The 23,507-nt window shown below is 42.5% G+C and overlaps 1 protein-coding gene across 1 annotated transcript in view; it reads right to left on the bottom strand.

The window, feature by feature from the left end:
• ZFHX4 (zinc finger homeobox 4) overlaps positions 1-23,507 on the bottom strand; it is a 174,011-nt gene that overhangs the window by 135,675 nt on the left and 14,829 nt on the right. The window contains 2 exon segments of the mRNA XM_039841908.1: positions 11,720-12,222; positions 13,095-15,694. Of these exon segments, the coding sequence (XP_039697842.1) occupies positions 11,720-12,222; positions 13,095-15,648 (3,057 nt within the window). The 5' untranslated portion in view covers positions 15,649-15,694.

The following is a 23,507-nucleotide window of genomic DNA, read 5'->3' as shown; positions in this document are numbered from 1 at the left end:
AATGAAAGAAGCCAGTCACAAAGGACCCCAAATGGTTCGATTCCATTTATATGAAATGTGCAGAACAGGCAAATCTCTACAGACAGACACAATTAGTGGTTGCCTGGGTTGAGATCAGTATGGGGGTGGGGAGGGGGCTAAACGGTACAGGATTTCTTTTTGGAGTGTTGAAAATGTTCTAAAACCAACTGTGATGGTGTTCGCATAATACCGTGAATATTCTAAAAAAACATTTCACTGTACACTTAACATGGGCAAACCGCATGGTATATGAATTATATCTGTCGCAAATGAAAACAAAGCGACAAAGCGAAAGACAATGGTCTCTGCCTAGACTCTGTAGCAGATAACTTTAGTTCCTTCCGAGTCTAATGTAGAACTGGTTTCTTGCAACTTTTACTCACGTTTTCCCATACAACTTCATACTTAATTATCGAGATCGCGGCCTTATTCCATCATTTCCCCACTACCGATATCAGACAGTCGATCACTTTAAGAAGATACTTGTTCTGGTTACCTAGTTCCCTGAACTTCAAGGATTCTTCTAAGTGTCTTGTGGTATCTGTTGTGACTTTAAGACAAAGAGAGGACTAGAGTACTAATCAGGTAGACATTAATTTGAGAAAACCTTTGCTTCTAAGGATACTTTTAAAAAGACTTAGTGCTCAATCATTGGTAAAAGAATACCCGCTCCAGCAGTGGGACCAGGCCCTGCCTTTTGTACAAGGAAAAACAGCTTAATGCGCTCCCACAATTAGTGAGGCCATTTACTTTTTGAAGAACCTATCATTTTTACCAAATCATATCCTGTTCCCTGAACCTTTGATTAGTCATGTGTACATACAGAACTGATTTCAGTGCATGCTGACGAGTCTTGCACAACATCATCAAAGGTTTATTATCTCTGGGACGGAGAACACTTACAGTGCGCAGGAAGAGATTTCTGTGATTTACTTTAAAGCAAAATAGTGGGCATTAATGATTAACTCATAATCTTCATCAATTTTTTAAAATAGGTCTTCATATTCTGTAGTCTCTCTCTCTCTCTCTCTCTCTCACACACACACACACACACACACACACACACACACACGCATGCACATGATTTGCTTCAGGGTTTGAGCAAAATAAATATAAGTAGCTCTCCCTAGATTTGTACTGAAAACATCACTGGAGTACTAGCATTTTGCCTTTTTAATCACCTAACACGTGATACCTGAATAAATCCACAACCTTCTACACCCATTGACAAAGAATTAAATCGTTCACTTTTTGGAAAAGTGTTAACATACATATAATAAAAAAAAGAACACCAATCTCAATGTACTTCTGTATCAATGGTTTTCCAATAAGTTATCAAGGCAATTAGAGAGGTAGCCAGGGTTCTAAAAAAGTGATAAAATCACCTAGCACATGCTACAGGAACTTATAAGTGAATACCCAATAGTCTTTTTTCAAACATGTATCTAAATAAACGTTGACAAAATTAAGCAATTAGGAAGACAGTTTTGCATTTATGACTTAAAGATGCTACTTCTATCCCTGTGTTAAGAACGAATGCTCTAAAAACTAAACGATACTTCACAAAGCCAATCTTAGTTTTTCTAATATTTAAGAAATTAAGAGCCGAGGACGGTATTTCTCTGGGGGGAGCGGGGGGCGGGGAAGGTTATTTATGAATTTCCCTGGGATCTATTTTTAAGGAATTTGATTATGAAACTGAGGACTATTTTCACCAGTGACGCTCATCATGGAAAAACTAGGTACGACTGTTCCATCCAAATGTGTTTTTTTAATTGCTTAATCTGCTAATAAAAATTATAATACATTAAAAAACGATACACCAGAACTTGCTTTTAGCCCAATTATTTCTCAAAAGACATTACAGGGACTCTGTAAAAAAAAAAGTAGTGATGGTGTCACATAGTAAATAGGAGTTTTCTCCCTTCCAGAGTATCGTGCAATACCGACTCACCCAACAAAATAACTTCCGAAAGACACAATCTGCTGTTTGCAAAATTCCCACTTTATCGTAGTAATCTCATTTCAAAAAACAACCCAATATAATTGGTATAAAAACTGGGACTCATTCGCCCACCCCTCAGGTCTGATGTCACCTACTGTCACTCCATGATAAGTGCTGAATACACGTTGAGTGTAAAGCAGCGGCCTTGTAAACTGACTCTTCCGGAGGTGATGGCAAGTCGACGTGCTACTTGATCACCCACAATTGAACAATGAATGATTTTAGGGCCTCAGGACACATGCCAAGGTTGCTCTCAGGCCTGCCAAATGAATAGTTAGAAAGACTGAAAGTCTCTGCAAAATACTGCCCATGGTAATCATCGCAATGTCCTCACATGCTTTCTCCAGCTATAGGAATCGGAAGTGTCTCTGCTGCTGACAATTCTGCCCTTTCGAAACTCAGACTATTCTTACTTCCCAGGAAAAGAACTCTTCGTTCACAAATGTGGTCCACGGCAGCAATGGCAATGGCGGTCAGCCTCGCAGGATCGGGTGGCCAGATTCCGGAAGGCAAGATTTCCCCAAGCATCTCGCCGTTAAGTCAATGTAAACAATTCTAACAAGATTTGGGGCTTTCCACTGGAATCATTAGCAACGTTTCGAGGAGGAGAGAGAGGAAGGGCATGCATTAGAAACATATGGTGGAAAGAAAATTCCTGGAACCTTGTAACTCAAAGGTAGGATGAAAAAGTAAAAATAAGGATGATAATAATATTCGGAACAAGATTGTGTTGTAAAATTCTATAGTAAGTAGCAAGCGAACGGCTCTTGCCCCAGCGGTTAAAAAGATGCTGGGCAGACAGTAGACTGCGCTTCGGCTGCTCCTGTGTAGTAAGTTAAATGCTTAGGGAGGCGCATCTTGCTTTCAGGTCAGTGGGGTACCACTTAGTACATTACTGCTGGAGTACCCCGGTGACCTGAATGGATTCATGCAGCTTCCGAAGGTGCTTAACTTGCAAGCACCGAGAGCTCAGGCGCTAGAAGTGATAAATATTCTATTAGTCCTTTCTATTTAATAAACCAAACACCCAAAAATGCCAGTAAGAGGAAGTTTCTTTCAAGTGAAAGAATTCTGCTGTGACAGGAAATATGGATTTTAACCAGCGGTTTCTCCTTCCAGCTTGTAGGTGACCCAACGGGTCTGAGTCCATCATTGCAGTTGAGTGCAGTCATGTGTGCAAGCCCTTCGGGCCGGCTCTGAGGTCACTGGCATCTGCAATGTGTTTAAGGGAATCCGTTCCCTGGAAGGAACAGAAGCAGGCTCCAGAACGATTACTCCCCGGACACAATGGTTAGGTGTGCCTCTGAGGCTTCCGGTCCTGCTCTTCCTTTCCCTCTGCCTGGTCTTTCTATTCTCAAATACAAGAAAAAGTCTCCTCATTAGCAAAGCCTCCGAGTGTCGGCTGGGGCATGGGTTGGGAACGCCAGCACAGGCTCTTACTGTCTGGGAGGTTTTGAGCAAGGCACTTGGCCCTGAAACTCAGTTTCCTCACACGTTAACATGGGAATAACACATAACTGTCATGAAGGGTAAATGAGATCGTGCACGGGAAAAGTTGAACTTATTATGATTGTTGTCACTACGTGTTCTCTCTTCAAAAAAAATTGTGCCATTTTAAAAGGTGATAAATGGATGTCAACTATCAATATGGCTTCACTGTTCACAGACTACCTGGCATCAGAAGAAGGGATATTTTTGGTAAGATTGTTGCCAATAGGTCATAAATCATATATAGACAGTCAGTTGCCAACTCTAGCTATAAATGAGGCGCTCATTGACACAAGACACACAATCGCAGCCTAAAAATCAGTATTTTAAAACTTTAAAATCTCGCCTTCCAAACTAGAGTTAAGTGATACAGTCAGACCTATCAAGAGCTCATTTCTCACCATCCTCAGCCCTGTATTCCACCAACTTTATCAGCAGATATCCAGGGACAAAGAATTCTTAAGCTCTAACCATCCTCTATAACACTCTTTAGAATTGCTTCATGGGGAAATGTAACCTTAACGTTTATTCCTTAAGCGACGAAGAGAAAGAAATGTACATTCTATGCTACCTAATATTTGCAATGAAAGAAAGACGTTAGGAAAATCTGAATCAATAAAGTACTGAGAGTATGGTCTCAATACACTTATGTACTTATATGTACATATTTAATATATGTAAGTATTATATGCAAGGTTACAAAAGTACTTTTCCTTAAAATAAGAAAACTAAAACATTAATAAAAGACTGTAAAACCAAATAAAATAAAATGTAGTCACAATTGTTATTATCTGTGATAATACCAGAACCGGTCACTATAATAATAGTTCTTAAAGCAGAATTCTCACTGACAGTATTACAAACTGAACTTACGAAGATTCTCCAAGCGTCAAACTAAATTAGCCCCCTGATTCTATAAGGGGGTTGACTGAAGCTGTCATCTAACGCATTTTGCATCCTTAAGTGGTTTTCTTCATTTTTCTCGGCAATCCATCAGTAGCATCATCCTCATGGATGAACAACGACATACGTGTTGGAACTAACGGAAAAGCTCTACTGGTCTCAGCCTGGGGCGGAGCGAGGCAGGGCTGGCATGTGCATAATGACCACGGCTCATATCCCCAGAATAACGCCTGCCTGAAACTGATCAATGAGTCTTGCCTGGCAAGAGAGCAGCGAGAGTGAGCCGAGATATACGGTGACAATGTCCCACATCTCCTGGTGACCCAAGAGAACAGTCACACGCAGTCCTTCGACCAACCAACCGTGACTGAAAAAAAAGAGCATGGAAGTTTTTGATGGCTGGTCTATGGCTTCGACCGTTAATTTTATTCATGTCCCTGCCACATCGGGAGAACAGAGTTAGGAAGTGTCATCTAAGATGGTTTATACCCTACCACATGAATGGGACACGACCTCCATGCGCAGTGACATGTTAAAACCTGGCACATATAGTAAGTGCTCAATAAATGTTTCTGCACTTATGAGAAGCCAAACTTGAGATAACATTGGCGGATTCTGCACACAGAAATTTGGCCCTTGGGCCTATAACCACTCACTACGCTCCTAGGTCACGGAATCTGTGAAGACGTGTCGGCGTGGGTTAGAGGGGGGCTACACCAGCACTGTCCTTCTCCTGTTGAATAAATCACATGGTCATAAGCCTTCGTGCAGTATACTGATAATTTGGGGAAAACTGCCTTTTAAGGCTCAAATTATCTGAATAATGAACAAATCTCCACGTCTAATTGAACTCAGCCCGAGCACAGGCTCAGACGCAAAGCAGACTTGCTGAGGCACTTCCAGCGGAGCTCGGGGAGGCCAGATGTTCTGGAAGCAGAGCCGCGGTCATTATGCACATGCCAGCCCCGCCTCGCTCCGCCCCAGGCTGAGACCCTTGCGGCGGCGCCAGGAGGCCTGGTTAACACATGGCCCCGGCTGCGTCCCCGCCTGGCATCCCTGGGCCCATCCGAACATTTCAGCGATTTTCAACAAGCTCCACTGACAGGGACGACGAAAACTGAAGCCAAAGAAACACGCGGGGACGCACGTGAATTACGGGACAGCACCCTCGTCTGTCTTAACCTAAGTGACCTCGGGGCGGGTGACGCATGAGCCACTTGCCACTTTTGGTGAAACCATACCGACGGTTCACGTGCGGTCGAATGACGTAACGCAAATCACAAAGCATGAGAGGACAGGGTCCTGGAGGGAAGGGAGGAGGAGTGTCACACTTCTTACTGCGTTTCGGAGGTAGGAGGTGGTATGATGCAGTGTGCGTGTGCGTGTGTGTGTGTGCGCGCGCGCGCGCGCGCCTGTGTGTGTTTGAAAGGACATAAAGGAAGGAAGCCCATAGGGTGGGGCACTGCCCGGCCTGACCCCCACCTGACACCACCCCTGTATCCCCCACACCTAGAGAGACGTCCAGGGGAGGCGGCTCCTTTAAGATACAGTGCACCCTGGGAAAGGCCTGAGAGTCACTTACACCTCTAAATGCACACTCGGCTTACATGAAAAGGCTGCTTTCCCTTTAATTAAAGGAATGCTAGTTTCCTTTGGGGAATCAGATGTGTAATCCTGCAGCAGGGAGTACGCGTGAAGGCAGGTCTCGCTGAGATAAAATAGTTAGGGCTTCAGAAAAAGAGAAGAGTGTAATACTGTGCGCCTGACGTGTAGGCGGACGGTCGCGCGTGTCAACGAAAGACGTCGAAAAGAAAACAGGAGGGTTGCAGTGACAAGCTTTCTTCTCTTTAAATGTTGTCTGGGTTTGTTAACAACTTCACACACTAAATATCATTTTAGCCTTCCTGACATGGATGTGATAAGTTGCTAACGCCTGATTTAAAGCGATCTTTTTAGGAATTGCTATGTATCTATATATCTATATATATCTATATCTACAGCTATACGGACATAGAATTATGTCTGGACAGACAGAGATTTGGGGCCATTTTCTTCTAGTGGAATACAAAGAGGGGCCTCGGCTCATCATGCAATACGCTTCTGCCCTGTGAATCAGTGAGAAAGTCCACACTTGTGCCGGAGTCGCTGTGAGGACACGTGGCTGTGCTTCAGCAAATGTCAAGCTTAAAAACAGAAGTAGACGTAGTAGACAGGGCTGGCCAATTACACTGCGATGTGAAAATGCCAGTGATCTATTAGTTGCTATTAGCTAACCAGAGCCTCTCTATTTGATCCGTGGTTTTTATTCCTTATAAGTATTACGCAAGCATATACTTTTCTACTAGAGAAACTGTGTTTTCGACCTCTGCCTTGTCTTTTTATATGAGAGTACAATAGAATAATTTGAATGATGATGACTTTTTTAAATAAATCCTGCAACCGGAATTGAATTTCACACTGTATTTCAACCTTGAAAAGAACATAAATCTGAAACCAATACCAAAAGTGCATGATTTTCCATATTCAGGTTAATGTTTAACAACGGAAAAGAAGAACTTTTGTTTATCTCTGAAAACAGCTTTCTCCATCCAAACAAATGACTAGAATAAGATGGAGGAAAACCCGTTTTGGTTTCTGAGATACACACGCATATTCCAATTTCCTTCTGCACAATGACTTTTATGCAAATGTGTGCCACACAATCTCCTGACCTCTTTTACCAACACACAGGATGACGACAGTTCCATAATTGAAATGGCACGTATCTGGTATATTTGATTTTAAATTGCAAAGTTGGACTCAGGCCTATTGAAATGAAAATCCTTGTGATTCTTTGTTAATTCCAAACTGATGGGGTTATTATATTATTTCCTATTAGTAAAAAACAAACAAACAAACAAACAAAAAAACCAAAAAACAAAAAATGTAAATGAAGATAATTATTCCATTTTTTTATTTCCTTGCCACATACTTTTCCCAACCTAGCTCCTTCCAGTCTCTCGTGTGACCCTCCCCCACACCCTGATTTTAGTTCTTAACCTGGATTCTTTCATCCATAACACGGATAATGAGAAAACTCCAGGAGTGTTCCTTGGGGGAATGTTACACTCAAAGTTACCTAGGACTAAACCCCACATGTGTTCCTTTGCTCACCGTGGAGACAAGAGATTCACTGACTGTTCTCGACCCCTCTGAAATACAAATATGAAAACAGCGTTGTGGAATTCAGAGAGACTATCCAGCTTCATTGCTAGAAGATGTGGGAGGAAAACGAGCTAGGCTCGTTACGCTTTTGACTTTGAACCAGCAAAGTTGCGAACACATAATAGTCTAAGAGGAGTGGACACGCAGGTGCAGAAAGATTGTCTGCGTGCCCCGCACAGGGTGGTGGTCAACCAATCAGCTGGCCAGGAAAGTCTTGGCCACTCCAAGCCAAGAATACGCCAAACTGTAAATCTGAAAGGTCGTCCAAGTCTTATTTGTTCTTTCTCAGTTTGAATGTCTAGTGCTAAGTGGTTTTGATTATATCTTTTTACTGGACTCTTTAGAAAAAGTTTGGGATCATTTAGGGGGTAGACCAAATTGCAATGCATTTTTTTGTAATGAGGGTTGGAAGGAAGGGGGGTTTCTTTCAAACGTTTCCAGTTTGTTCATTAGTCCATTATTCATCCTACAAATATTTATTGAGGCCTCATTATGTGAATATGACAAAAAATTGTAGGGATGCAAAGGCATGAAATTAGAAGGATATAAGCAAATCTAATAAAGCGGTTAGCTGAGAAACACTGATTCTGCATTAGATATAGATATGGCTATAGATCTGGTATGGATATGGATGTAGGTATGGATACACACACACACACTTCACCTTGCCACACTGATTGTAGCTATCTATGCATTTAATGTCAACCTCACTTTAAATACACTCCCATACATACATTAAAAGAGAAGATTAAGGGCAGGCTGCGATTTCATTTTATTGTTTTAATTTCCTAGAGCAATTTTACTTCATCATGAACATTTCTGGGGGAAAATCAAAATTTAATAGTGCTTAGCGCTTCAGAGGATTTTGCTTGAAGAAATGAGTAAGATTTTCTTAACAGAATTCCTTTTTCGAAAAAAAATTCTAAGGAAAAAAAAAATACTGCCAAAAAAATGAATACAGCTTTGCTTGTTTCTGCAGTCGTCATTAGCAGTAGACATAAAGGTATTCTTTTTTTTTTTTTGAGTCCATATGGAAAGATCATCAACGTATTCTGCCTCTGGGTTCTTTGCCAAAATACCACAACCCACAACCCTTCTACCTTAAACATAAAAGGAAAGGTGTTGTTCTGGTCGAATAAAGAAATAATTTTTACTAGCATACGTCTAATGTTAAAGCTGCCTAAATCCTGCCAAATACATTAAAACAACATCTGTAAAACAGATTTTCATTAAATTGATCAGTTTAAAGTTAAGCAGCTAGGCAGAAGATGCTTTTAAGCTCACCCTTAACCTTTAACCTTTAACCTCCTGCAACTGTAATGAGGATGCACGTTTCTTTTAGGTAATACTGCAGGAGGTAGGGCAGGGTCTATTCAAATCGAGGTGACGCATCACCACGTTTAAAGTGCTGGGAATTAAGATGCTGTCAATAACGAGGAAAGCTAATTTCTCAAAGCTCTGCCTTTGATTTATAACTGCTGCTTGTCACTTTCCCCTCAAATCTGACTAGTTCTCGGTGCAAAATGATGTGAATTAAACTCTTAATGAAAATGAATTTTATATAGGAGATTACTGTCTAGTCATTAACTCAGAAACTATTTTAAGTCTAATTTTAATATCTGAACCATATTACAAACCATCCTTTTTTTCCGGGCCCCGGCCAATTTGTTAGGTTCTCATTTAAAAGCAATTAATGTTACTTATGAAGCAATTTTATTTTGCCGACACAAGCCAACCAAGCTTGCTAATATCCTCATTACTTCACTGGAAAATCCTCTCTAACTGACTCACACCGTTTCTGCACCTCAGTATACAAATGGCAACCTCAACACTTTGCTACTCTGGAGCACTTTTCCAGTCAGTACTAGAAAAATGGAATGCTCCTCGAAAGATAATGCAAAATAATACGGCGCGATTGCCCAGTGCCAGGTGGCAACAGCTCAACTATGTCTCTCTCCAACCTTCTTCGAATTCAAGGTGAGCTTGTTCGAAGTGTGCTTTTGCCTGTTTGCTGATCATTTTTAGACACCATACTATGAGGCCACTTGGGTATTTAAGAGATAAGCAAATGAAGAAGAGAAAATTTTTCCATGACATCACATTTTTAAGGTAAGAGCACATGTATATCCTTTGGTTCTGGGATCTAAAGCTCTCTCTGCTTTAAAGTCCTCTTTATAAATAAGCTTTATCTCACTTGGATGTCATACATTCAACAGCCAGATCCATCCAGCTCTCTCTCTGAAAAGGAACTTGAGAGCAGCTCTGGCACCTGGCAAACTGCTCTGTAGACGGTGAGGACGGTCAATCCATACCCCTGGGATGAATGGATAAACTTAACTCACACAGAGACACACACATTTAAATGATCACTAAACGATTAGATTAAATAACCTTTCCTGAGAAAATAAACAGCGACACTCTACCTTCCTTTAGCTTCCCACGTGAGATTAATAAAATAGAAAAATTTGTACATTTATATCTTCTATTCGCAACGTGTTAATTTCAAGCGTTAGAGATGCTGCATGAATATAAACAGTTCATGAATATTCTACATAGCTCCCAGGGTCGAGATCTATTATTTATACAAACTTAATGTTTGTTTGTTTTTTTCTCCTAGGTACTCTAAAAGGTTTAATAGGTCAGGTATCAACAGAAAAAAAAAAGTTGACAACTGAACAGTTGTCAACAGTGGCTATAAAACCTACGAATTAGAATACGATTAATTTGTTATATTATATTTTCAATACCATCAACCTAGAAGCTTTCCATCTTACATTGGGGCTAGAACGCCCCTAAAACAGTGTGGGACCCAAATCTAATGCTTCTCACTGATCCCCAGAGGGCCGATATCACAGAAACAATGTTACAAATTCTCATACCACTTCTTTAAGTTTTTACGCTCAGTGTATCAATCTAGAACTGGAACTTCAAGAAACAACCTAAACAAATAGTGCCAGGCCAACTCAAATAAATACTCCTTGCACATGCTCTAGGTAGCCACGATCTGCCCTTCTCGTCACGTTTATAGTTTGAAATAGTATTAGAAAAGCCATAGATAGGTATTATAATCACCAGCTGACTCCTGATAGTATAGTCATCACCGATTTCTAGTATAAATCAATAGATAACACTTGCAAAATGGATTTTGTAATCATATTTAGAGCTTGTTACAATGACTAATGGTTTGCAATATTTTCTGAATTTTAATGTCCTCTACACAAAAGAAATTTTTAATAAGTTACCAAGTTATTCATCATAGAAATGAATCTATTACATGTGTACATGAACCAAGACAATCAAGCCAATCCAGTAAACAAACTGCAGAAAATAGATTAACCAGTAATTAGAGTTTAGAAAAAAGTCAAGACAAGTTGTGTAATAAAGGGTGTTCGTCACTTGCAGCTATTCATCATATCTGCCTAGTTTTTTTTTTTTTCAGCAAAGATAAAAGTACATCTGCCATTCAAGAAACATGTTTATCTGTGCCACACCCATGGGGGTGGGGGTGGGGGATAAAAACATCACTATCTGGGAAAACTCATGCAAAATAACAACAGAGTTAAGACTTTCAGCTGATATTAATGGAGGGTATGTTTACTCCATACTACTAGGAACTTAAAAAAACAAGCAGAAACACACCTATCTGTTTGCATGGTCCTTGTCTGGCACCCAACAAAAGATGACACATTCACCAGGTAGACTGTTTTTGTCCTTTGCTCCTTGTAACCATTAACACTTCCCCACCAAAAGCGACACTACGTTTTTTTCTTTAATCAGTCAAAAACAGAGGTTAGAAAGTATTATTCTGTATACGAAAATACTCAGAAAAGTTATTTCGCTTTGAGGCAACCAGTAAAGCAATCAGCTCCACTGAGCGAGGTGTAAAAGGGCCACATGGCGGATCTTTCCAATAAATTCTCTAATTCTCTACATTTCGACATACGTTCAGCAACATCAAGCAGAGACCGTGTACCTCGCCCTTCTATTTTCTCTCTCTCTCTCTTTTTTTTTTCTTAACTTGCAGTTCTGCGCTCCAAGCTCTGAAGCAGTTAATTCCCTTCTCTGCTCTGTGCCAAGGGGAATGATGTCCCTGCTTACCTTGTAGAGCTTCAGGGCCGCCTCGTGCCTGTGATTGGTGGTGTGCAGGCGTAACTTATCCACACTGTTGGTGTAGTAGTCACAGGCGTTACACTTCAGGTGGACGGGGTTGCCAATGGCGATACACTTGAGCCTCCACTCGTTGCTTTTGCCCCCTTCTTTTATGTGGGCCACCAGCTGATATTTCTGCATGTGTTTATCGGTCTTGCAGTGGAGCTGGAAGTTGGCTTTGAGCTGAGTGTTGTAGTTACAGAGCTTGCACTGGTAGATATCTCCAATTACAGCCCTCCACTCCTCCTCAGGGAGGGAGCGCTCGCCACTCACGTGCACACTTAGGGCCTCCAGGCTGTCAGAGGTGAATTTGTTGCAAACGGCACACTGGAAGAGCTTCAGCGCTGGGTCACTGATATAAGGTGACAGCTCTCCTGCAGTAAGGAGGGACAGGTCATCACCCATTAGCTGACCACTGGCAAGCCGGATTTCAGGCGGTAGCTCATTATTTACTACAGGAAGAAAAAAAATTAAAAGGAAAAAAATAGAGACTGGAAAACACAGCACGCACAAAGGAATCTGCAACATCAAGTCTTGACCGGGAAAGCGCTTTCTCTAGAGCTTAAACTATAAAAAGCTGTAATAGGATTGACTCGGGATCAATTACAATCATCCCTTTCAACTTCTAAATTCCCTCATCAGATAGCTTTAATTACTCCTACCGGGCATGACGTCATTCTGAAATTTGTATTTTCGGAGGGCAAGAGAGCTGATCGATACGGTAAGAAAACAGTCACGTGCCTGCGATTTCAGAGCCCAGATAAACTTACCGGGGCACTAATTGTTATTTCACAATCTGTCTTCGGGCTTGATGAGATTTGGCCAGTACCTGATACGTGCCTGTAACGTACTGCCAAATACCTGGGATCAGGTAACGGTGAGGCTGTTAGCAGCTTAATCACCTCCAATCGCGGACGTTAAAATAGTTTTCAAAAATACTTAATTAAAAATAATGGTCTACCCTTTAGTAGCTCAAGGCTGATGTTTTCGGGAACGACTGCCAGAAGCGGAGCTGCAAACCTCGCAAGGTAGAGCTAACGATCGGAGGCGACCCCAGCACATTAGCACCTGTTAATCAGTCTGCCCACAGAAGACAAAGTTGGCTCACTCCTCACTGCCCCGGAAGCTTAACTCCTTCCCCTACGACGACGTTAACTCAGGTCTGAGGCAAAGCCCAAGCGGTTTGCTTATCTGGCTTAAAAGCAAAGTCCCTTCCGGTAAACTGTCCCCACTGTGCTGGCACTCAGCACTTCATCCGGGGCCATCACGCCAGACCAAACACGTGAGGAGAAACCAACAAGAGTAGAAAGGCCGGGATACTAACCAAGACCCGGAGCCAGGGCGGCGGCTGTCGCGGGGTCCAGCTGGAAGGGGTTGATCATCAGCTGCGCGTCCGCGGGGTTTTCCAGCTTCATCCCGGTCAGGCCTATGTTCTGGGCCAGGTAGTACTGGTAGAGCTCGGCCTCGGCCGGGGCCAGGCCCAGGTGCAGGTTGTGCTGGATCTGCTTCATGTTCTGCTGCAAAAGCATCATATTGTGCATGTGCTTCTCGCTGGTCATGTGAATCCGGAGGTTCCTCGCGACGTTGGTCTCGTAATCACAAACCTCACACCGCCAGGTGGGCTTCTGCTTGGGTTTGGACGGGGAGGGCGTCCCGCAGCCGCCGAGGCTGGCGTTGGGGGCGGGGGCCGAGTGGCCGAACACCTGCTCGCCGTTGCCGTTTTGGAGATTCTGGACGTTGTTCAGGTGCTTGTCGGACTGCATGTGGATGCTGAGATTGCCTTTGGTCGTGGTCGAGTAGTTACAAACCTCGCAGCGGAAGGGTTTATAGCCGCACGTGTAGCTCTCGCCGCGGGCGAGCCTGGGGTGAGGCTGCCCCGTCTTACAGTAAACGCAGGAGCCGCCGGGCTCGGGGTGCTTCTCCTTCATGTGGGCCTCCAGGGTCTGCTGGTACTTGTAGTGCCAGTTACACTTGGGGCACTTGAGGGTCTTGCACGAGTTCCTCGAGTGCATCATGGTCATGTGACCGCCCAGAGACCTCGAGGACCCCAAGACCGTGTCGCACTTGGGACACTCGACGCCGCTGCCGGGCGAGGCGTCGCCGCCGGGCCCCGGGGTGCCGGGGGCGCTCGGGGCGAAGCCGTGCTGGTGAGGCGGGGCAGCGGCGTCGTCGTCGCCCCGGCCGGGCTCGCCGGGCGCCGCGGAGCCGGCGCCGTCCTTCCCGGCCCCCGCTTCTGCGAAGTCCCTGCCGCCGCCGCCGCCGCCGCCGGCCCTGCCCGCGCTCTGCGGCTGCTGCTGCGGCTTATCCGCGTCGTCCGAGGCGGTGGCCGCGGAGCACGAGGCGCCCTTGTCGCTGAATTTTAGCACGCTGGATGATAAGGGAGAGATGCTTTGGTTTAAGAGAGAGAAGTCTTTGTTACTAACACTGTCGGCGAGCTCGCCTAACACCTCCTCGTCGTCGAGGTCATTGGAGTACGCGTCGTCGTCGTCCTCGTCGCCCGCGTCGGGGGGCTCGCTCTTGACGGGGCGCTCCCGCGGCCTGTCGCCGTTGTCCTCCGGGTTCTGGCTCTGTGACAGCTTGCAGGACTCGGACGGCGCGTGGCTGAGGGACACGGAGGTAAGGGGGGCGTTCACCACTAAACTAGACAGCGCCCCCAGACTCACTTCGGCCTTTGGCATCGGGGCGACCCCCCGCGGCGGCTCTGCGGGGCTCGGGGCGCCCGCGCTGCCCTTCAGGAAGGCGAAGCCGGCCGGCAGGGAGTCGCCGTTTTCAACGTGAAAAGCGCTCCAGACCCCGCGGAACGTGGGGTCGGGTCCTATGAGGTTTGGAGTAGAAAAGTGGGGATACACAGAAGTGGACTTTTTTGGTTCCAGAAAGCTGATGAGAGGTTCTTTGTCTTTGCCAATCCCCTGTATGATGGCGGAGACGCACTTGCTCCCGAGGAGCTTCTGCTCCTCGTCGTTGAGGGTCATCCGGTGGTCGTGCACCGCGTGGGTCACGAACGACCGGATGTAGCCGAAGGACAGCTTGCACAAGAAACACATCAGGACGGGCTTCCTCTTCCCATCGCTCACACAACCATCGAATTTGGACAGGTCCACATTGTTGGGGACATCTTTGGACACACAGGAGTTTTTGGCCGAGCCGTCACTGGTGAGATAGTCTTTCTCTCGCTTGTGCCGGAGATCATAGACACGGAAACTGTGCAACACAGGACCCACTCCTGCCAGTGCTGAGGTATTTGGGAACGCCTGGTCGGCTGTAAATGTTTTCCCGAGGGATGAAGCGATATGAAAAGTGTTGATGATCTGTGGGTAGAAGGACACGGGGGCCGAGGCCGCCTGCTCACCCTTCTCTCCGGCGGCCGCCAGCGAGTCGAGGAACACGGCTGCCGAAAAGAGTTTGCTGTTGGCCCCCGTCTGCGCATTCTGCCCACTTTCTTTGGAGTCCTCGATTATATACGCTGACCCGTCAGGCTGGTACACGATCTCCCCTGTTAGGTTCTCCACGTCACTGTCCTCGAGCTCGCTGACCTCGCTCTCGTTGTCATCCTTCAAGACGGGGAGGCGGGCATTCGGGCAGTGGTGTTCCATGTACTTCTGTAAACTGGGGAAGGAAGTGGCACATTCGTTGCAGGGGATCTCCTTCGCCGAGGTGACCTGAGCGGCGGCTGCATTCTCCACGCCGAAACCCAGCAAGACGTCACTTTTGCGCTCCTCCGTTTTCAGGTTGTCATCCGTGGAGCTGTTTTCCCTGTCAGACTCCATGCCTGCAACTTTCTCTGGCACCTCATTATCAACTTGTGTCGTTCCGCATAGCTTTGATGTGCTCTGCCCATTTTCCTGCCTTGAGATAGGAGCGGAGTCACAGGTTTCCATGGCAATTGCTACATGGGGATCTCATTTCATCCAGCCTGTCAGGGACCTGGATAAAAAATAAGGTGAGAGAAGCCATTTTTATTAAATAATGACACAGCTCACTAATAGCCCATCACTAATTTACAGCTGCTGTAAACCTGACTATCTGAAAAGGTGAGGGAGAAAACTTAAAACCAGCATACCTATCCATCACGGACAGACTTTGTATAAACGTAGCAGAAAAGCGTCGATGGCTGTCCCGGGCATGCAGAGACGTCCTGGGTGTTTTTTTTTTTTCTTGAAACTGCTAATGAAGCGTTCACCATAAATCTAAAATTTATATCAGTGATTGAATGTTTTTCATTCCCGTTTTCTGAAAACGTATATATAATACACGCCGAGGCAGTAAAACCCCCTTTGCTAGAATAGAAATGGAAAGGGCTTTCCTATACCAAGGCAGGAATGAAGGAACAATGCAAAGAACTCGGAATTTTTTAAATTTACCTTTTACGCTCTCAGGCAGTGACTAGAAGGGGGGGATGAGTAGGGAAGGGAGAGCGACCGTACAGGAACCTTAAAATTAGAAATATTACAGTCGCAGGCAGCACCGAGCAAACTCTTCTCTGGCTTTCGTTTTGCCAGTAAATCAGCTTACTACAAATCTTCCTTGTGCAAAAGCTCTCAGCAGGTATCTGGCTGGCCCTGATTAAGCACCAATCACAATTCTTCCCCACACTCCAGTCACCTCAATGGGCAACGGAACAGAAATTAATATTTACTGCAGCCAGGCCTATCATCCTAGGGGACAATCGCCTTCGCTGGGCTTTTTCCCCTGCGATACGTAATGAACACCATTTCAAATACCATTTCGATGTTATCCATCCTGGTGAGTTGCCATCTCTCCACCACTGCCTCAATCAACGTCTCCCCTGGCTTAACAAATCATACGCGAGCACTGCTGATGAAAATCCTTCAATCATTTAATTTTTTTTTTGGTTTTTTTTTTTTTACAGCCAGGCCTCTTAGACCATAAACTCCTGTTGTTGAGAACAAGATGCACTCTCTATAAAGCCATATTGGTTTCTGGCTGCGGGGTAAGGGACCAGGGCAAAGTTGAGCATGTGTTTGGTAAAAATGTGGTCTCCTTCTGTGTGTGTGTGCGCGAGTGTGTGTGCGCGCGCGTGTGTGCCCACTTGTGTGTGTGCCTGCAAACCTCAGCTACTGTAACAGCAGCCTGATTACAGCTTAAGCTTCTCTGAGTCCCTTCAGATGACTCCGTTTGCAGAATGACGGCGCTGTACACCACAGTCGAGTGGGCTGAAACTTTCGTGTTTATTTTCAGCCTATGACATAGACACTGTCTCGATTTTACGAGACGGGTTAAGCAACCCTCTTTCAAATATGAAAATCGGAGGGATTCAAAACTTCGAGGCAACTCGCCCCTTGATGTAAAAGTATCGACACTTTCACGTAGACTGATAATTTCTGAAATAAGAAAGCCTGACGTTGCTACGTCACATGGCATATTGTATTACGTAGGGCAGACATGCCCTTACATTCTATCGCGGACTTCACAGTGGCAGAGAGCTAAGAAGCAAACAAAATTCTGGGCTCACCGATAATTACTAAGCATTCTGGAGATTCCTTTTGAAAAGTTCCTATGGAAGAAAGATCTCATTGAAGGTCACTGGCATATTAAGTATGAAGAATAGCTTCTTAATACTCTCTTTACTGTAATCAAATTTAATCTTGTCAGCTAAATCAGAGAGGAAGTGATCAGTGTAGAATACATCAAACGATCTGCATAGATTGAAAATGAAATCAAAATTCGTTTTGGTATCTGCCATGGTTAAAATGACATTCTAATTGCTCACAAATCAAACATCACAAAGCTTAGTGTGTAATTTTAATCAATGATGAGATCCAGGTTAATTATCCTCATGGCATGCACACAGCTTTTAAAACTCTCTGAAATAATCTGATAACCATAAGCATGAAAACCTAATAATTTTCTAATTAGTCCACAGACATTAATGTTTACCTTTGCATTCACCAAATCGGCAGAATGTATACACGCTGAAGGCGGCCAAAGTGCCAAAAATATAATCCCCTGCTAGACTGAGGGGCACGACCAAGGCAGGAAAAGACGAGAGATCTGGCGAGGAAGCAGGGTGGTCAACAACACTAAAACGATGGTCCGAGATTAAAATGTAAAATTGCAGAACCCAGGGTGTTCTTCTCTGTTTTCTTACCTATAACTTAGGCCGATCTGTAGAAGAGGAGTCACCTAAACTACAACAGTGAGAAAAGTTCCCAAATACTTTACAGCTTGGTAAAGGACTTTCCCGGGCGACTTGTATTATTATTTCAATTCTCTTTCGCCTATATCCCTACAACAGTTCTCAGCCCACAAAAACGCTTGCTGGAATTATCACACACATGCCTAATGAACCTCAAATAGTTGTAATGGGCGGTTAATAATTTGGGGGCAGATGCCGAACGGAATGGACACACTCTGCAATGTATCATCTCAGTTCTCTATATGAAGTAGAGCTTGTTTATTTTATCTTAATAGAGCCAGAAGTAACTTACAGAATAGGACCACATTGTTGCTGTATGACAAAAATTATGAAAACTACACTAAAGAATCCATCACAGGCCAAAGCAATATGGTAGGATATGTTTTGTTACGACTTTCCCACAGAATTTTATACAAAATTGCCTATCAATTTTTTCTCAACAAGGTACAGATTAATCAGAAAGTCAAATGCATAAGTCTTCTACATAATCAGATTTACGTTCCATTCCAAAAGCAATCATAACAAAACTATCTGAATTGATAGAACTAGTAACATATTACCTGATTTTTTAATCCGTAGTTATTGACTATGACCATGATCATGTTTACCAGTATATTTTGATGGAATCACTTTAGTTTGTGCAGTTAAAAAGTTAGTTAGACCATTATGTACAGTGACACCATACATCTATTTTACAAATGGAAAATGATGCTAAGTCATTTGATTGTCATCAACGTCAGAGAAGATTTTTCTTTTATCAACGTGACCCATTTAAGAAACTTACACTGAAGTTTTATAAGTCCCAGCAAAAAGACCACAAAGACAACCATTTAACTTAAACCACAGAATTCATTCCAAAATGACTATGTAACAAGTAAACTCACTAAAAAAGTTGCTTCACCATTTAGGCTGGTTTCTATTTAGTCTTTACTAATTTCTATTCTCTAGTGCCAAACATCCTATCCTTTAGAAATCACCAAAGTCCTCTAGAAATCCCAAAGAGAAAACCTAATACAATTTCAATGCCAAATTCGGAACAATACATACCTGCAGGTCTGTTTAGAATACGTGTACACATATTTTGGTATTCTCAGTAATTCACAAGATCAGTGACTTTGATGTGTAAATCCCTTTTTTTTTTTTTTTCGGAACTAATGGACAATATGCAGAAAAGAACTTTTATTGCTCGTCGGTGCCTTTGCTTTCGCTCTGCAGTCACTGCTGCCTAAACTCTGCTAAGTGACCAAACCCACCTACGAGGAGCCCGGCTAATGAAAGGGGGTGCCTTCGGAACAATAGAATTCCTTTGCATTCAGAAAGCAAGAGTTCCCATTAGAACCCAAAATCAGAGAGGCCAGTTTTACCTCTGTTTTTTAATTGAGATCGTCCCAGCCCGCCCTCTCGGGTCCAGTGAGACAGTGTTTGTGAAATGATGAAAAAGAACGTGATGTGATCAAGGGGACAGAAGAAAGGGAGAGGAATGCTAGGTTGGCCACTCGGCTAAGTGCTGGGAAAGAAGACCAGCGTGGCCCTGGGCTCATTGTTTCTATTCTCTTCCGCTCTTCAGCCAGCTCATGGCACCGTCTTTATTTACTCCATTTTAAACGGGTTAAAAGTTGCCCACTTATACGTGAATTTGGTAACAAGTTACAAGCCCTAAAAAAAAAAAAAAAAAAAAGAGGAAAATAAATAAAAATCCTTGAATTATATCAAGTTTCCAAAAGGTCATCACTGTCTCTGCTGTGGCCTTTTCCCCATTCCAAATCCTCTATCAATATGTCATAGTGAGTTAGGCAAAGACAAAAGAGAGGCACAGTGTGAAAACGGCACATATATCTAATCCTGACAAAGCAATGAATAGACCTTCACAAGTATAATTATACTTGTTTATTTGTTGCCACGTACAGAGAACTGATGAAAAAAATCCATCAAAGTGGTATTATGCAGACACCAAGAGCTTCTTTTCTTTGGTTGCTAAAGCCACATTGAGGCTTAAATTCCTTATTGTTAAATTCAGAAGAAAGAAGAAAAAAAAAAAAGATTTTGGCTGGACTTTTTTCTTTTTCTTTCTTTTTTTTTTTTTTTGCATCAGTTGCTGACAGATCTTTTGTGTACTCGGCTGTATTAGCTCACACAGCTACCTCATTTTTTACCCGTGTTGGAATTCATAATTACAAACTACTGTACAGAAGCTTTTAAAAGGGCGTGGTGCACTGACCAAGAGAAGAAAGTCGTGAAACTACCCTTTTCTCACAGTCTCTCTTTTGATATATCAAAACACAGGTAAAGTACCTGTGTGGCAGCACTGGTTACGTCAGAAGACATCTTTGATCTCAGTCTTTTAAGTGGGTGCTGGTGGTTTTCTTAGGTCGGCTTTCTCTGCAATTTGCTTATTTTAGTATCTGTCCAGTATTTCATAAACGATTGCATAAAGTCGTTCTCACTGCAGTTAGCACGAGGCAAGGCAAATACAAGGATTGCAAAGGATCGAAAATATGAAGTCAAAAGATTTCGAGCCCAACTATTAAGGAGCCATTATGTTCCAATAGACACTAAATCAAATAACTTAACGAAAGCACGTTTTGGGGGGCGGGGGATGGGGTGGGGGAGCGCCAATAGCTTTTTTTCTTTTTCCTTTGCAGGATAGAAATACATCAAAGTAAATGCAATCTGCATAGTTGATGTTTGTGAGCTTTACAATTTAAAACAGAAAAGCTGTAATTTTTCTTTGCTGGCAATCTGGAAACACTCTAGAGTTAATTATAGCTGATTCGAAGTGAACCACACAAACAAAGACCAGTGTATGTCCAGACAATTATACTGCATTAACTAGCTTAGAGCTTCCTGCTGGTATTCCAAGACTCTTCTGTTACGCCCTTCTACCTTCCCAGCACGAGGGAAAATGCTTCTGCAAGAAGGAATTAATGAAGAGAACTGCAGGAGAATGTGTGACGACCTCTCCTGACACGGCAAAAACTTTCCACCCATGTCACGACAAAGGGGAGAAGGTAATTAAGTCTGAAGAGAAAGGAGGTGACCAAAATACCCAAAGCGTCTAAAACAAGCAAATGTTGAAGGCGAGAAAGTTTGCAGAGACAAACATGAGTGTACAAGTCAGCTCAGTCATTTTCCCCTAGTTTCCTCTCATTTTTCTCATTAAGACCTAGATTAGATATTCAATGCAGATTTAGTTCCTTCTCTTTAAGCAGGACCTTTGCGATTCACTCTTGGTGGTCTTCTCTCTCTCTCATTGTCTCTTTCTCTCCTTCTCTCTTCCCAGCCTCGATTTCCCTCCTTCTCTCTCTTATCTCTGAACCTGCATGGACTTTATATGACAATTAACATCTCCATAGACATATGTGTTAGAGAACTTAAGAGGCAAAGTACACTTTGCCGACCGGTCCAATAATTAGTTCTTAATTTGATCCGATGTGGGAAATAGGAATTTGACTCAGTTTTCTTCAAACTTTAATCAAACTCCAGCTACTTTCCTTAGAGAGAAATCAATAATCTCTCCTTAACCAGAGCACACTATTATATGACTCATGTTATTTGATTGCTTCGGGAAAAATTCATCATCAGTGAGCTAGATGGACCCTCTGTAAACAAACTTTGGTACCCTTAACCAATCTAGTTGATTTCTAATTTTCTTATTCATTCTAACTGAGAATGAATAGTTCGCATTGGTGTGAGACAAGGACACGAACTGTAATTATGTTTAGTCCCTCTTTCTGATTCTTTCTTTGATACTGTTCTTGCTAGTACCCCAGTTGACACTGGGGCTTTGTAGTGATTGCTTCATTGAAGGCTTGGGATGTCCTAATCAGCTAAAGCATTGCTAGAAAGCTGTCGTTTGCCAATACTGTGAGAATATACTGGCTCCCCACCACTTTATTTATTTACTTGTTTGTTCGTTTGTTTGTTTTCTTTATAGAAAGAAAAGGTACCTCTGAATGTCGGTTGCCCAGCCACACCTAAGTATCAACCATCTTCCCTTCGTGTCATCTATGCAAAGTAGGATTCGAGTTAAATGACTGTTCGATCCTTTTACTTTGCCTCCCTAAATGAATATTAATCTACAAATAAATCAGGTGTTATATTAAAATACATATAAATATGTTCTCTAGAAATACTCAAAGGCTGTGTAAATTACACAAAGCATCCCCCCAATAGTCGGGACCACATCCTGTCCTCGGACCCCTCCCTCTCAATCCCTACTGTAGTTGAAAGTTCAAGTCTATACACTTCTAAGGAAGAACATGGACTGCATCAATCATTTTTAGAAATGTATAAATCATATTTGCCATGTTTTTCATATGTTTATATTTCTAGTCTTTAAAATGTGATTGACTCTTCTCTGGCATACACACAATCTAAGTGTTTAGTTGATAATGCTTTTAAGTTGTCATAATAGAACATTTAAAAAATTCATCTTGATTGTTTTTATTAAGGTATATATAACTATAGAATATTGGGTTTCAAAGAGCGATTTACCAGACTGGTGAGAACCATTCCATACGTGTGTTTATCTCATATACAATGTGAAGATAACATATTCTAACATATGCATGTATTGTTACCTTCTTTGCCTCTTCGGATATAAAATTCATTACTGAACTACTAACAACTGAATATTTAAAAGAGAAAACAACTGCATAACTATTTATGTTTCATGATTCTCACCAATATGATCTCATAACCAACATAACAATAAGTGTAACAGTTTAAGTACTTTTTTTAATGTCATTCCTTGCAGGCTAAACCTACCATAATTATCTTCATAAAACTAATCACAGGTCAGGTATTCCAGCAAACATTCCTATTCTCTGAGCAATGATTTCAGTGATTTTACATGATTTCAAAATAGTTTTAATGAAACAAGTTCTATTCATAATTTTTAAATCCCTACCAAGTGTCTTTTTCTACATAATACTCTTAAGGTCTATCAGATAGAAGTCTCTTTTTATGTCCTATGTACCCTTTGATATCCTATGTAAATATTTAACATTATTTTATATTAAAAACCACATTAGGACTAACATAATAGAGGACATAGTAGAAGGCCAAGTTTTCTTCTGGATAACATATTGGCAAATTTGTGTTTGATCACTAAGGTTAGTGGGCTATTTTATTTCTATTATGGAGAGCCTTTTGTTTAGGGTGTGTGTGTGTGTGTGTGTGTGTGTGTGTGTGTGTTGTAGGGAGGAGGGGTTGGCCTGAAAGTTAATTTGACTGCTGTCCATAAGTGAAGTGAGCAATTCGGTAATTAACTTTTGTGTTTTAAATGTATGAACTTTAATTAGATTTCATTATAAACAAACAAACGTCAACCATAATTATAAGCTCCTTGGTTTACCCACATATTATCCCTTTTCAAACAAACTTGATGTCAGACAAATTAAAATCAAGCAGCCAGCAATTCTGAGTTGAATTTTACATGATCTGCTGGTAACCTGATTACTTTAACTTCAATATCATTACAGGAAAAGTATTTCAGGAAAAATAATGACAAGAATTCCAACAGGAGACAAGCTTAATTGTATTGATTGAAAAGATGCATGTTCATAAGAACCGTGGTGA

Source organism: Pteropus medius, unplaced genomic scaffold, assembly GCF_902729225.1.
Source record: "Pteropus medius unplaced genomic scaffold, Ma_sr-lr_union100, whole genome shotgun sequence".
Lineage (NCBI taxonomy): Eukaryota > Metazoa > Chordata > Mammalia > Chiroptera > Pteropodidae > Pteropus > Pteropus medius.
Note: the sequence above shows the minus strand (reverse complement) of the source record. Positions and strands in the feature narration are given on the sequence as shown.